This window comes from Phodopus roborovskii, unplaced genomic scaffold, assembly GCF_943737965.1.
Source record: "Phodopus roborovskii unplaced genomic scaffold, PHOROB, whole genome shotgun sequence".
In the NCBI taxonomy this organism is placed as follows: domain Eukaryota; kingdom Metazoa; phylum Chordata; class Mammalia; order Rodentia; family Cricetidae; genus Phodopus; species Phodopus roborovskii.
In genome coordinates this window covers 46,467,120-46,480,364 of record NW_026126517.1, presented here as the reverse complement: position 1 = coordinate 46,480,364, position 13,245 = coordinate 46,467,120, and the positions used below count along the sequence as shown (strand labels likewise).

General features: G+C 46.4%; 1 protein-coding gene across 2 annotated transcripts in view; it reads right to left on the bottom strand.

Annotated features, from left to right (window-relative positions):
- Nucleotides 1–9,067: 9,067 nt before the first annotated feature.
- Nucleotides 9,068–13,245, bottom strand: part of Myo1e (myosin IE) — a 180,875-nt gene continuing 176,697 nt past the window's right edge. For both annotated transcript variants that reach the window (XM_051197887.1, XM_051197886.1), the window contains exons 27-28: nucleotides 12,142–12,311; nucleotides 9,068–10,049 (exon numbers count right to left, since the gene is read on the bottom strand). In XM_051197887.1, coding sequence (XP_051053844.1) covers nucleotides 9,973–10,049; nucleotides 12,142–12,311 — 247 coding nt within the window. In that variant the 3' untranslated portion in view covers nucleotides 9,068–9,972. The remainder of the gene's footprint in view (nucleotides 10,050–12,141; nucleotides 12,312–13,245) is intronic.

Below are 13,245 nucleotides of genomic sequence, written 5' to 3'. Positions count from 1 at the left end.
CAGTGACTAGGAACTCCCCACAGGTCACAGGGCTGGAGACAGCCAGATTCAGAAAGACGAGCCAGTGGTCATCTAGGGAGAGCCTGGAGCTCACATCCATCATGAATAGCTTCTAAGAAGTTCAGAATTCAGGTTCTGCCTCGTTCTGGGGACTACCCACCATCAGAAATTATCCTAGTGTTAGTCACTTGCAGAAATTCCAGAAAACCATTCTAATTACCAGTCACAACTTGCAAATAGGGCTGGCCCTTCCTCATGTTTGCATCTTGTCCCCAATATGTTCCTATCTGGTCCCCAGGTGAACAGGCTGGAGGCCTTTGGGGAGCTTCACACTTGTTATGTGGCTCTGAGTCCAGTGTCACCCAACTGAAACAGGTTACATACAGTTCATGGGGCCTTTCAGGCTGTCTAGCAAGATTTCAGATATTCCCTGGGCCTGTATTCAGCCAAGGCTACTTGTTTTTTCCTTTTTTTTTTTTTTTTTTTTTTTGTTTGTTTGTTTGTTTTTTTAGAGACAGAATTTCTCTGTATTGCTTTGGAGGCTGCCCTGGAACTAGCTCTATAGACCAGGCTGGCTTCAAACTCGCAGAGATCCGTCTGCCTCTGCCTCCGAGTGCTGGGATTAAAGGCATGTGCCACCAATGCTCAGCTTTTGTTTTTCAATAGGAACTGGCAATTCATATCCATCTTCTCTTATATTTCATATACAGCCATGAGGCCAGGCCTTCAAGGTTGTGCAAGTAGCACCTGTAACAGAAAACAGTCAGACAGGGTAGATCCTGGAGAGGTCCGGAGTCATCTCAGGTGTTGGGGATTTGGAGGAGGAAAAGTTGTCATAGTCCCAGAGATAGAATACCTGCAAGGACACTGGTACACTAGGATGATGATAGCTTCCTCTGGCCTCAGGAGAAGTCCCTGGCCTTGGAGACCAGGTGAGGGACAGACCAAGGTAGTATCTGAGATGGAAAAACATAAGGAACAACAAAAAGTAGATGCTACACACCTAACTGGGAAGCCAGAGCTAGGCAGCTTAAATCAATCCCAGCATTTGGGTGGCAGAAGCAGGTAGATCTGTGAGTTTGAGGCCAGCCTGGTCTATAGAGCAAGTTCCCAGAGAAAACTTGTCTCAAAGCCCTTGTAGTCCCCCCACCCCCCAAAAAAAACTATATGAAGCCAGAACCCTGACTGAGAATCACTTCCAGTGTTCAGAGCAGAGCAGACTGACTTCAGAGCTCCAGTGCTTAACCAATTTTTGTTGTGAGTGACTGACACCTAATGTGCCCCTTTTTTGCCTCTGAGGACTGCCCTGAAAGTGCTTCCTGTTGATAACACTTGGTAGAAATTGTGACACACTTGGGAAACATGTGACCTGCAATAGTCTCTCAAGCTTCACCCAGCAAGGAACCAGGATCACAGCTGTGGAGACTTTGTACCTTGGAACCCTTTTTATCCTCCAGTTCAGGCAAAGCCCATGTACAGAAATTCCTTATTATTATTATTTTTTAAACAGACAGGGTTTCTCCGTAGCGCTTTGTAGCCTGTCCTGGCACTCGCTCTGTAGGTCAGGTTGGCCTTGAACTCACAGAGATCCCTCTGCCTCTCTAGTGCTGGGATTAAAGGCCTTCGTCACCACTGCTAGGTGCATGCTCCTTAAAGCCTGTACATTGAATAGATAAAGGGAGAAATCAAGGGGAGGCTTTGTAGATGACTACTCATCTATAGTCAGACAAAAGATATGTTGGAACACTTTCCAGGTCATGTGTCCTTCTTTATGACGTGGACATAGGTGCCTGCATCCACCCATTCCTGGTTATTGCCCATGGAAGTAGGCAGAACCTATTTACAATATTTGTTCTGTGTGATTCTTCAATACTCTGACCTTAATGAATTCTTGATCTTTCCCTGCCTGTGTAAGATCCAGCACTGAAGCCAGGCACTCCTTCAGTCCTAGTACTAGGAGGCAGAGACATTCATATCTCTGTGAGTTCAGGGCCAGCCTGTTCTACAAAGTGAGTTCCAGAACAGCCAGGACTATTACACTGAGAAATTCTGCCTAAAATAAAAAAGATCCAGCATTAAAAAACTCTTCTGGAGTAAGCATTCCTTTGGACTCTTTTCCTCTGTAATCTGGAAGCCATCATGACAAGCAATTAGATCATTCTGAATAATTTACCCATAATCTAAATACTATGGAATGCCCTTTATCCTTTGCCTGTTTCATGTCACAGCACCTGAAAAGTGGCAGAAACAAAAGCAGTCACCAAAGAGGAAAGAATAGAGAGAAATAGACTTGGGGATGCTGGGCCAGAAGAGCAGGCAATAAGACCCAGTGGAGAGCTGGGCTATGGTCAGCCAGGAGGTGGTGGCAGCTCATCTCTTATCCCAGCCAGAGGAAGGCAGATCTCTGAGTTCCAGATCAATCTGGTCTACAGGGTTAGTTCCAGGACAGCCAGGGCTACAGAGAAACCCTGTCTCGAAACGAGTGAGGTAACCCAGGTTAACATGGTATATACTCACTTATAGGTAGATATATTAGCCATAAAGTAAGGGATAACCATGCTACAATCCACAGACCCAAAGAAGCTAAGTAACAAGAAGGGCTGAAGTGGGGACGCATGGATCTCACTGTGAAGGGGAAGTAGAAAAGACATCTCAGATGGCCGGGGCCAGGGAGATGTCTACATGGGTGTGGGTGGGCTTGGCAACAAGAGGGATCAGATTGGGGCAGGTGGGGTGGGGGGGAGTACTGGGAAAGACAACTGGAATCGGGCATCTCTAAAATGAGCTAGAAATCTAGTGCAATGGAAACTCCCAGCAATCTATGAGGGTGACCCTAGTCAAAACAGCTAAGACTCCCTAACAAAGGGAGTTAGGGAGCCTGAACCAGCCATCTCCTGTAACCAGGCAAGATTTCAGTGGAGGGGTTGGGATCCAAAGCCACATAACCTTTGTCCTACAATTTGTGCTGCCTACAAGATGTGCTGGGACAAAGGTGGCACAGAAATTATGGGAGTGGCCAATCAATGTCTGATCCAGCTTGGGACCCATGCCACAAGAGGGAGCCCACCCCTGACCCTAGAGGGTCAGGGCCCAGAGGCTGGGCAGCTCAGAGACCTAGGATACAGCCAAACATGACTGGCCCAAAAAAAAAAAAAAAAAAAAAAAAAAAAAAAAAAAAGTCAATGAAATGATTCCTAACAATATTCTGCTATTCTCATAGATTGTAAGCTAGCCCAGCTGTCATTAGAGAGGCTTCAGACAGCAATTGATGGAAACATATGCAGAGACCCACAGGCAAATATCAGGTGAACCTCGGGAATCCTGTGGAAGAGGGGGAGGAAGGATTATGGGAGCCAGAGGGACCAAGGACACCACAAGAAAACCCACAGAATTAACTAACCCAGCAGAGCCCTCGTCTTCAGCCTCCCTCCCACGCAAGCTGGTCCCGCTTTGCCTCCAGCTGTTCCTGGCACCTGGGAAATTGATAATGAAGTGGACAGACCTCTCATTTTCTCCATGATTGGTGCAGTCCTGTGCAGTGTTTAGGTGACAGCCCCCCCAGCCAGCCAGCTCAGACCCCATAAGCCCAGAGAACTGCAGGCTCAGTGTCTCCTGCAAGGCTAGGGGCACTGGGGCTGGAGGAGCGTGCTTGAAGGGGGCATTTGCGAGGTCAGAGCTGTTATCCCCCTCACAGTCCAGCTAAAGGAGACCCTGTCCTGCCACCGACCACCCCAGCTGGAGTATGGGGGTCCCTGGGTAAGGATTTGGAGATGACAAACAGAAACAAACACAGAGGGAGTTTGAATCTGAGTGTATTTTGTAGCTTTCAAGCAACGCTTTTTATCCAGGATAAAGAATAGTTTCTCAGAGATTGTGTCCACTGAAGCAAATCCAGATAGAACAAATGACATCATCGTTGTTAGGTACAGTAACCTACAACTTATTCAAAGATAGCAATAAGTCAGAAAATCATTTAAAGCTAAACACAACTAACTGCCTATTTTTAAAGATCAGGTTAATAAATCTTTATGGTCAGTTATTGTTTAATTTTTGTTGTCTAGCTCTTAAGAATCTTTGAAATATTGAGCTATTTTGACTTTTCCTTACCAAAAGACTTTATCAAATGTTTAAACCTACTCTTATTACACATGTACAGCCATATGAAGTTCTATTGTTGGGAAAGTTTTTATTAATATTATTTGTACTTATGTGATTGATGTAAATGATTTAAAAAGCACTAGTTTACACCTGGAGACGAGGTCATGGTCAGTGACCACATCTCAGGGGACAGTTTCTCATTTGTATCTTTTGTTTAAAATGTCAGCATAGGCTTTCAGGAGCATTTTGATAATAATAAAAAAAAAAAAACAAAAAACAAAAATAGAAAAACAGAGATTGCCAAGAAAACTATGGCTCAGTATTTTCCTTCAGTCAAGAGTTGCACAACCGTTTCCAGGAGACTTCCTTCTTTTGAAGTTATCGCCTCAGTCTGTGGAACTTGTCACACAGAATCTACTGGATTTCGTGTGGCACTGTTCCTGACACCTGACCCTTCCCTTGAGTTCACATACAGTGACAAGGCTTTGAGACAGCTACTTACTACAAGGGTAAACTTCCAGTAGCCATGTAGGTTCCAGGTTTCAAACAGCTAAAGCCCTTCAGGGCTATCAGCTTGGAGACAGCTTGCCCTCCTAGTCACCTCCATTGGAACTTCAGACACTTCCCACTTCCAACTCACGGCAAGCTGGGTGGCACTCCTTACCTGTACCTCTGGGAACCAGAAAGCCAGGCAAGTCTTTGGGTCTTCCCTTCCTCCAGACAACTAAGCCCCAGGTGCCTACACTTAGTTATTTATAGCTCAAAAGCCAGGTGTGGGGCTAGGAAGCCATCAAGCAGAAGTGTGACCATCCCACCCACCTTTTCCAGGTGCACTGAGTGTGGAGTCTGCGTTCTTCCCCTTCCTCCCCAGGAAGATGGTCTGTCTCCTGGGGTTGGGTTTGCTGTCTGTTGGCTCAGGAGTGATGGACTGGTTCCACCCTTTCTCAAGGGGGAAAGCTCCTCCCAGCTGTACAGCCAGCCTCAAAGCATCCAAACCCCCCACTTCCAGAGGAGGCAGAGGCTAATTGGGATGTCCCCTTAGTTGGAAGGAGCCCTTGGAGTGCCAGGTGGGTCTCGGGCACTTCCAAGTCCTTCAGGATTTTTAGCCAGGTGTATGACCTTAAGTGGAGATCTTCTCAAATCCTAGATAAGAGGTCCCAAGAAACAACAGGGTTGCTGGTGGCTGTCTAGCGCTTGCTGAACTCATTTCCTGTTACAGACAGAAGAACTGAATGCTGGGGATGACAAGACCAAGCAGCAGCGAAAGGGAACACAACAGCTCTACCCCTCTGGCAGGGAGAGGCCAGGGGCTCAGAGGCCCTGAACTGAAGCTGGCTTGGGTGTTTTATAAGGCCAGTGGGTCCTCCCCTTTCCCTGACTGGTCCTATTTAGATATCCCGCCCCACCCAACTACCAATGCTTTCCTGCAGTTTCCTCTCCCCAGGCAATGTCTCCTGGGAACAAGGATTCCCCCCAGCTCAGGGAGTATGCTTTTGTTTTCCTTGTTTACCTACATTCCTCCAACTCTCTTTCAGACAGGCAGTTTCTGTCCCTGTCCCTCAAAATAAGGTGACAGTTACTGAGGTTGACAGACACACACACACACACACACACAATTTATAATGAGTGGGAAGCATGAGTAGCCTCACCTGTTCCCTCGGCCCTGCACAGAAACAACTGTCATCACAGAGACCTTCGTGATGGGTGAGACTAGAAAGAGCAGCTGAGTTGGGGTGACTATGCAAACAAGTAGGGGGCTTTTGACAGACATCTTGCTGGGGGATTAACTGGGATGACTTTCCTGGTGTTCTGTTTTAGCTACAAGTGGGTTAAACACTTCCATCATGTCTTACACCCTTTCCACTACTGAGGATGGAACCCTAGGCCTGGCACGGGGTACAAGTTCAGCAAGAATGTTCTACCACTAAACACTACCCCATCCTAAGATGCTTCCCCTGCAGAGGGGTGTGATATGGACTTGGGTCTCCAACCACTGATGTAAAACAAACAAAAGGTATAAACAAGTCTATTTTTACGAATAAGCTCTTGACTGCATGTACGCATGTGCACCACGTATGTGGCTTATGCCCTTCAAGATCAGGACAGGGCATTGGATGCCCTGGGATTGGAGCTGCCATGAAGGGCCTAGGAATCAAATGTCTTCTGGAAGAACAGCTTGTGCTCTTAACTGTTGAGCCATCTCCCTAGCCCCCATAGTGCCTTTCATAGGAACCACTTCCTAACATCTTAATGTGAGAAGACACTGACCGGTGTTTGGAGGGAAGGAGTCAAACCCAAGAAGCTTTGCACGTTTTTCAGGATTCACAAATGCTCTGAGTTCCACAATCAGCATTTAATCTAGTGTAGCGGTTTGAATGAAAATGGCCCCCATAGGCTCATAGGGAGTGGTGGCATCTGAAAGGATAGGTGTGGCCGTATTGGAGGAAGTGTATCACTGGGGATGGGCTTTGGGATTTCAGAGACGCAAGCCAGGCTCAGTGGCTCACTCTCTTCTTGCTGCCCACCCATCTGGAGATCTAAATGTAGAACTCTTGGCTTCTCCTGCAGCACATGTCTGCCTGTGCGCTACCACGCATCCCACCATGACAGTAATGGACTAAACCTCCCAATTACATGCTGTCTTTATGAGTTGCTGTGGCCATGGTGTCTCTTCACAGCAATAGAAACCCTAAGACACTCAACAGTTTCTCTACTGACAGTATGGTGGAGTTGCCTTCTGCCTGACAGTAGATCCCACTGTCTGGTCTCCTGTGCTCTGCCGTGCTGAATAAAGCAGGCCCAAGAGGAAGACCTATTTCCAGTGATGGCTGGTTTCCCCTTCCTTGGACATGTCAGAGATGCCTGATGAGGATGTCCATAAGTCTCAAAGCATGTTGTGGCATCAGACATCTTTATGGTTTGAAATCCCATTGCAGTTTTATAAACAGCCCTTGTTGAGTTAGTAAAGCTTGTTCCCATGGCAGCCTTGGACCAGTTTTCTTCAGAATGAACAGTAAGGAGGTGAGACTACTGAACAGAGTTTTACTAGCAGCAAAAGTCCATGACTTCTCAAGGATGCTTGAGCTCAGCTTCTCTCAATAGATGGCATGTGTGCACATGCATTCATGTTCATGTGGAAGCCAGAGGACAACCTTGGATATCACGAGAGGACAGATCTTTGTGGGCATATTCGAAAGGTGGTTTATATCTTATGTATTAGGGTTCTTGAGAGGAACAGAACTAAGAGAGAGAGAGAGAGAGAGAGAGAGAGAGTTTATTAAAGTGGCTTATGTGCTGTGGTCCAGCTAGTCCAACAATGACTGTCTGCCAACACAAAGGCAAGAATCCAGTGGTTCAGTCTATGAGGCTAGATGTCTCAGCTGGTCTTCGGTATATGCCAGTCTCCAAGAAGTAGGTTCCAATGCAGGTAAAGGAATGAACTTGCTAACAAGGTGAGGGCAAGTAGGCAGAGAGAGAAAGCTTTCTTCTTCCATGTGTTTTGTATAGGCTGCCAGCAGACATGGCCCAGATTAAATGTGGGTTTTCTCACTCCAAATTATTTCATTTAAAAAAACAAAAAACAAAAACAAAAAACAAACAACCTCTCACAGGTGTACCAAGCCACTTGGGTTTTAGTTAATTCCAGATGTAGCCAAGTTGACAACCAAGAATAGCCATCACCCTTGATAAATTTTTTCCCCTTAAATATTAAATGCCCTGACTCAGGAGTTTCCAGGGTGTCGTGAAACACTTCGAAGACTCTCACAGCACACAATGAGCATCCAAAGCTAAAGTTACACATGTGGTAAAATGAACTTGCTAAACATGAAAACCATGCTATGATCAAACCGACAACATTCTGAAGTTAGAGGATGGATGTCTTCCGTGAGGTATAGAGCAGCATGGGCCCACAGGTGGTAGCCTGGGGTTGCTTCTGATGAGCTGCCTGACTGCTATAGTGCAGAAGTTACCCACGTGGATGAGGGTGGCATTTTCACCAGGATTTGATGGATCAAGCCATCACAGCACAGTCTCTGGAATGAAGGAGGTCATTTATGGACTCATTCTGAAGCCGTGTTTGGGTTTTCCTTGGGTGTTCTGTTTCTCTGTAGACAGAAACCCATGTGTCCCAATCAGGCTATGGAGCTGAGCATGAACTTGAACTCCTGACCCTCAGACCTGTACTTCCCAGGTGCTGGGAGTATAGGCATTCATTCATCATCTCACTGAGTTTATGGAGCTGCATGTCCCTTTTTAATCATAAAAAGTTATCGTTATTATATGTGATGGGTGTTTTGCCTGCATGTACAGCTGTGCATCATTTGCATGCCTTGTACCTGTGAAGGCCAGAAGAGGATGCCAGATCCCCTGGATCTAGAGTCTCAGATGATTGTGCTAAGAATTAGATCAGGATCAGGGTCATCTGCAGGTTTTTTTTTTTTTTTTAGTAGGTTTCTCTGTGTAACAGCCCTAGCTGTCCTGGAACTCCTTTTTCAGACTAGGCTGGTCTCGAACTCACAGAGATCCAATGGACTCAACCTTCCAAGTGCTGGAATTAAAGGTGTACTACCACCATCTGGCATTCTGGAAGTGCTTTTAACTGCCGAGTCATCTCTCCAGCCCCCTCTTTACTCATTTGATTCTCCTGTTATACTAAAGGGTTGGGGGCATGAATAGAGACCTCTTACACCATAAGCTGATTTTTTTTTTTTTTTTTGAGTAGATCAGGCTGGCCTCGAACTCACAGAGACCTGCCTGCCTCTGCTTCCCGAGTGCTGAGATTAAAGGCATGTGCCACCAATGCCCGGCCCAGAAACTGTTATTAAGCTTTCCTGCCCACAAGATGCTCATCCAAGGTATTTGTTCCAGTCATGGGAACTGGAGAAATCCATAGTGGGTACAAATGTACCATCTTTTTTTTGGGGGGGGGTATTATAACCCACAATAAATGTCATGAATGAACAAGGCATTTCACTGACTCCTTTCCATTTATTTAGGAGGTAGGGGAGGGTGGCAGAGGGGTCAGAGAAAAGGTAAGGAGGGTCTGAGGGGCTGTGCAGGAATGCAGTGACTGTTTCTGTAGGCGAAGAGGAGAGGGCGCATCTGTAAGTACCTAGTGCGAGTCCTGTAATAAAACCTACCTTCATGAATGGGTACAGTGGAGTACTACCTGCTGCATTCATACGTGCTTCTAGATTTTTCTATATACAGTATATGATCACTTTTTATAAATGTACAGCTTGGGGGGGGGAGACATAAAACCAACATGGGCCAGCCACATTACAACCAAAGACCAAGAGAAAGCAAGACCAACAGCCTAGCATCCAGCTCCTTCCCCAACGGCAGTCTTAGTGGCCCTGGCTCCTGGGGGCTCTGAGAGTGGCTTGTCCTTGGCAAGGACAGGAGTGCCTGTTCACACCAAGTCCAGCCTCCAGAGGGCGGGTCCTCCCTGAAGGAGGGTTAGTGGAGAGGAATGTATCAGGTGTAAGAGAGGAAAGAAATGTGCACTTTAACTAAAGGCACTTGTCAAGAGCGGCCACCTGCTGTTCCCTGGGCCTGCTGAGTGGGTTAGGGGCTGTGGGATAGACACCCCAGAAAGTGGGCCCCTGCTACTCTCACCAGATTTAAATACAATAAATAAATCTTAGTGGGTGGTTCTTTTTGCACTCCTGGGGATTAGGCTACCTTTTAGGATCATTTATGGAGTGACACTCCTTGTCCCTAATCCAAGCTTTTCTGTGTCTTCCGTGGGGAAGGTGTCAGTATAGCTTCAGGCCTTGCTCACTGTGGATCAGAAGGGGGGGGGTCCCCAGAAAGTCCCCTCCCCAGTCCATGCCTGGAACTCCTCTGCCTGCACGTCAGTTTCGGGGTGCCTCAGATCTTTGTGACATAGTTGTTGGGAAACAGGCCCTGCTTGCCTCGTAGTCTACCCGTCCACCAGCCAGAAGGATCTGTGGAAGCAAAAGTATAGGTGAGTGTGGGCCACATCCCTGCTCCTGTGGGCTCAAGGGACGCCATTCCATTTACAGTTTCTTCCTTCTGTGTTTCATTTTGTTGTGAAAATGTTTCTCCTATAGGCAACCTGTTCCCAGGCTGAGGATATGGCTTGGTTGATACAGTGCTTTGCCTGCTATTTGTAAACTCTTGGGGTTCTATCCCCGGCACAGCATGAACCAATATGGTGGGTGATACATGCTTGTTATCCCAGCCCTCAGGAAGTAGAAGTAGGAAAACCAGAAGCTTAAGGGCAGCCTTGGCTAAATGAGACCCTGTCTAAAAAAAAGATAAAAGTAACCCCTTAAAACAGATATGGAACCAGGCAGTGATGGTGCACACCTTTAATCCCAGCACTCCAGAGGCAGAGGCAGGTGGATCACTCAGTTTGAGGTCAGCCTAGTCTCAAACCTAGAGTGAGTTCTAGGTCAGCCAGGGCTACATGGAGAAACCCTGTCTCAAAAAAAACAAAAGCCAACCAAACAGCAATAAAAACAGACATGGAAATGTAGCATCAATGGTATCCCTTTAGGTGGGAAGCCTGCAGAGTGCATGTGAGAAGACCTCTAGCTGTGAGCTCTGTAGGAGCCAAGCTGGCCAGGCCTGCCCAGCACAGAGCAGTCTGCCCAGAGTCAGCCTGGTGCAGGACGACTCAGGCCCAGTGTCTTGTCTCACCACCACTGGAGAACTGGTTCTGCCTTAGTCCTGTGCACTCCATCCCATCTTCATCTGTCTCCTGTCACTGGATCCTTTTCAGCTTAGCTCTTTAAATGTTTTCATATTTCAGAAGTTTATCAACATCTGTGTTTGCTGTTGTTTTCAGACAGAGTCTCCTGTAGACCAGGCTGGCCTCAAACTTCCTATGCAATAGAAGATGACCTTGAACTTCTGGTTCCCCTGCCTCTACCTCCTGAGTTCTGGGATCTCAGGAATGTGCCAACGTTTCTTGTTTGATGCAGTGCAGGAAATCACACTCAGGGCCTTGAGCTAGATAGGTACTCTACCAACTAAGCTATACCCTCGCCCAACAACTATGATTTTCTGGCTTCTCAGATTTTTACAATTGTAGGAGACCCTTTCCACATGACTAGGAACAAAACTGTCATACTTCTAGGACATTTTTCTTTTTATAATACATGTAAATATTTATTTGGATTTTTAATCTTGGTTTGGTGGAATGAAGAACAAATCTGAAGTCATTATTTTGAAGGGAGAAGTGAAGAATTTGGATAATTGCTGCCACTTATTTCCTCTGAAAGAGGAACTATTTCCCCAGTGTGTGGATGTGAGCTCTCCACTCTCACCACAGTGACAAAACTCATTCAGTGGGAAATGGATTTGTCTGGAAACTTTCCCCCCAACTGAATGTGAACACTCTTATGTATCACATTACAGATGTGTATGTGTAAATATGATGCCATGAGTACACACTTGTACACAACCCCTCCTTTCTTAAAGAGGGCATTTAAAACAGAAGTCTCGATGGGCCTGAGAGCCCAGGCCTATAAACCCAATTAACTTGGGAAGCTGAGGCTGCAGGATCATAAGTCTGAACTTGTGCCTGGCTATAGAGTGAGTTCAAGACCAGCCTAGATAACTTAGTGAGACTCCATATTAAAATAAAAGTCAAAAGAGGGCCGAGAGCACAGTCCAGGTACAGTGCTTGCCTAGCATGCCCAAGGCCCTGGGTTCAACCCCTGACATGGTTGGTGAAAAGTTTTGATTACTTACCTCTACTTACACCAGTGGTTTCTCAACCTTCCTAATGCTGCAACCCTTTAATACAGTTCTTCATGTTGCGGTGACTCCCAGCCACAACATTATTTTTGTTGCTACTTATAACTATAATTTTGCTACTGTTATCGTAATGTAAATATCTGATATGCAGAATATCTGATCTGCAACATCTGTGAAAGAAAAGGTCATTTGACCCTCAAAGGGGTTGTGACCTACAAGTTGAGAAACACTGGTCTACACACTTCTGCTAAGTGAACCCATGAACTCCCTGCATGCTTTTTGGGAAGCTATTGCAGCCAGCCATGCACTTACCTTCTTTAATAATATCAATAACATCATTGGCATTGAAGCTGAGTTCGTCCGTGTCCTGAGCATCATAGGCATACAAAGCCTTGCACTGTGGCACCTGAGGCTTGGGCTTAGGTTGGGGCTTCGGTCTGCCCCCTGCTGGGGGAGGCCGGCTAGTTGTTTGTCTTCTGACTCTGTGGAGAAAGCAGGGCCATATGACACAGGGACACCACCAGGAAGCAGCAGTATGTTTTGGTGGCTGCAGCAGGGACTAAACTGTGTAGTTCAAGCATCTTTACCTGCTGAGCCATCTTGCCAGCTAATATATATACTATGCTGCCTCAGTTCACCATTCACAGTGTTTCTAATAAGGTACATAATTTCAACTTGTTCCTTTGAGTGAGCTGTTTTTCGAGATAAGATCTCATGTACCCCAGGCTATCCTCAAACTCGCTATGTAGCCAAGGATGGCTTTGAACTTCTTCTGATCTTCCTGTTTCCGCATCCCAAGGGCTGGGATTACAGACATGCACCACCGTCTTCATGGCCGCAAACATGCTAGGCAAACTGGGCTACATTCCCAGTCCTAGGATAAGCAAGTTCTTTAAACTTGCATCTGGAACAGTTATTACAAATGCTTATAAAGAACACTTTAAAAAAAAAAAAGGACAGAGAAAGTCAGAAAACATTTCCCCCTACTTTGTTTAAGGCCAACCCAAAGCAAAACCTACAAAGGGAACTTAGATTATGCACTCTCCTAAAAGGGTCTTGGGGGTAGGGATGGGGGCAGTGAGATGGCTCCATGGGAAACAGGCACTTGCCGCCAAGCCTGACAACCTGAGTTTGACTCCCAAGCCCCACATGGTGGAAGGAGGGAGCTGACTTTCAAAAATTGTCCTCAGACATCTATCCACACATGCACCACAACATGCTCGCACCTACAGAAGGGTCTGAGGTAAGTGTCAGCATGGGAAGGGCTGTCTCTTAGGCCTAGCCATGTCTGCTAACACCTGTAAGAACAGAGAGTAAAGGGGGATAGCCTTCTAGACAGACCCATCGCTCCATTTTCAGCCATGCTTTTGAGAGGCCATGTCCCTGTGATGACAGACAGATGTGCACTAGGTGTGA